Source organism: Mizuhopecten yessoensis, unplaced genomic scaffold (assembly GCF_002113885.1).
Source record: "Mizuhopecten yessoensis strain PY_sf001 unplaced genomic scaffold, ASM211388v2 scaffold710593, whole genome shotgun sequence".
Taxonomy (NCBI): domain Eukaryota; kingdom Metazoa; phylum Mollusca; class Bivalvia; order Pectinida; family Pectinidae; genus Mizuhopecten; species Mizuhopecten yessoensis.
In genome coordinates this window covers 1-1,354 of record NW_018477205.1, presented here as the reverse complement: position 1 = coordinate 1,354, position 1,354 = coordinate 1, and the positions used below count along the sequence as shown (strand labels likewise).

Genomic DNA, 1,354 nt, shown 5'->3' with positions numbered 1-1,354 from the left:
TTTTGTTGTCTTCGTGGCGTTTGCAGATATTTGATATATCGCTTAATATTTCCTTTAGAGTGTCTAATGTACATTTTGCACTTTTATTCTGCATCTCTCTCAGACCAAGTAAGTATGAGTTATCTTCTTCATCCGTTACTATGTAAGACTGAAAAGTGTGACCAAACTTCCTTGTTTCATCAGTATATAATGTTGTGTCTTTTGATGAAGGCAACACTTTACTTAATTGTTTTTGGGAAACTGCAACTTTACGATCATTAAAGGAATCTACAGTTTGTCGCGACGGTAACCGATTTGGCTCTTTACCACATAGGGAAGCAACTTCTTTTATGACTGGGCCTACATTCTTTGCGGCAACTTTCATATCAGTAAGATTCATAGCACATTCCACAAGTTCATTTGAAAAAACATTTGTTTCCTCATTATACACAATTAACTCTCCTTCATCTTTCAAGAGTGCTTGTAAATAATCATTGCTTATTTCTAAATCCCTTTCATGTGCTGTTAACTTGTTTTTCTCTTCCTTAAGTTGCATATTTTCTCTTTCGAGGTTGCTCTTTTGCTTTTCTATTGTCTTCAACCTGATTTCAGTACTTTCAACTCTCTTTTGTAGGGATTTTATTTTCCTATTTGAGTCAATAAGTGAGGATGATTGGTGTTTAGATCTTGTTTGAGATTTTTCAAATAATTTCTCCAATCTTTCCTTCTGAACTTTCATTTTGTTTAGTTGAATTCCTTTGTCTACAAATACATCTAACTTCTGTATTTTTTCTTTTTCTACTTTCACAGCTTCATCTCTCCTTTGTAGTTTTCTTTTTAATTGTTTAGTTTTTTCTGTTAAATACTTCACCTTTTCTCTCCTTTCAGCAAGCTTAATTTCCAATGTGTTGTCCTTTGGAGTAGCAACATCTTTTTCTGGCCGAGTTTGTGAAGTTGCAGTCGAAACTGGAATGGTGAAATTCTGTTCTCGGAATGATTCCCTCTGAACACCTCTTTTTGATTTGTCAGAAGTAACAAGTCTGTATAGTTTTGAAGTTGTTGCCTCAGTATTAATATCTTGACATTTTGTCACTTTTCCAAGTATGGCTACAATTTTCTTAATTTCTACATTAATTGATTTTCCATGATTGAATATTTCTAAAACAGATCCATTGGTTAAGTTCCTTATGAAAGGAGGATTATCTGAATAAATGTTTTCAAGGTTTACTCCAAGTTTTGCACAGAAGGACATTTTGCAATATTTAATTGAGACTAATACGATTAATACATATTAAGCACATACACCAACTGTCAGTTATATGAACAATTAAAAAAGCATAATTAGCACACAGAGTATGTATATGAACACCAGAGC

At 33.0% G+C, this 1,354-nt stretch overlaps 1 protein-coding gene across 1 annotated transcript; it reads right to left on the bottom strand.

Annotated features, from left to right (window-relative positions):
- Positions 1-4: 4 nt before the first annotated feature.
- On the bottom strand, positions 5-1,345 carry LOC110440820 (ERC protein 2-like; the record flags this gene model as incomplete). Its single annotated transcript, XM_021483950.1, has 1 exon — positions 5-1,345. A coding segment is annotated over exon 1 (1,227 nt), but the record flags the coding sequence as incomplete, so codon positions are not given.
- Between the last annotated feature and the right edge of the window lie 9 nt (positions 1,346-1,354).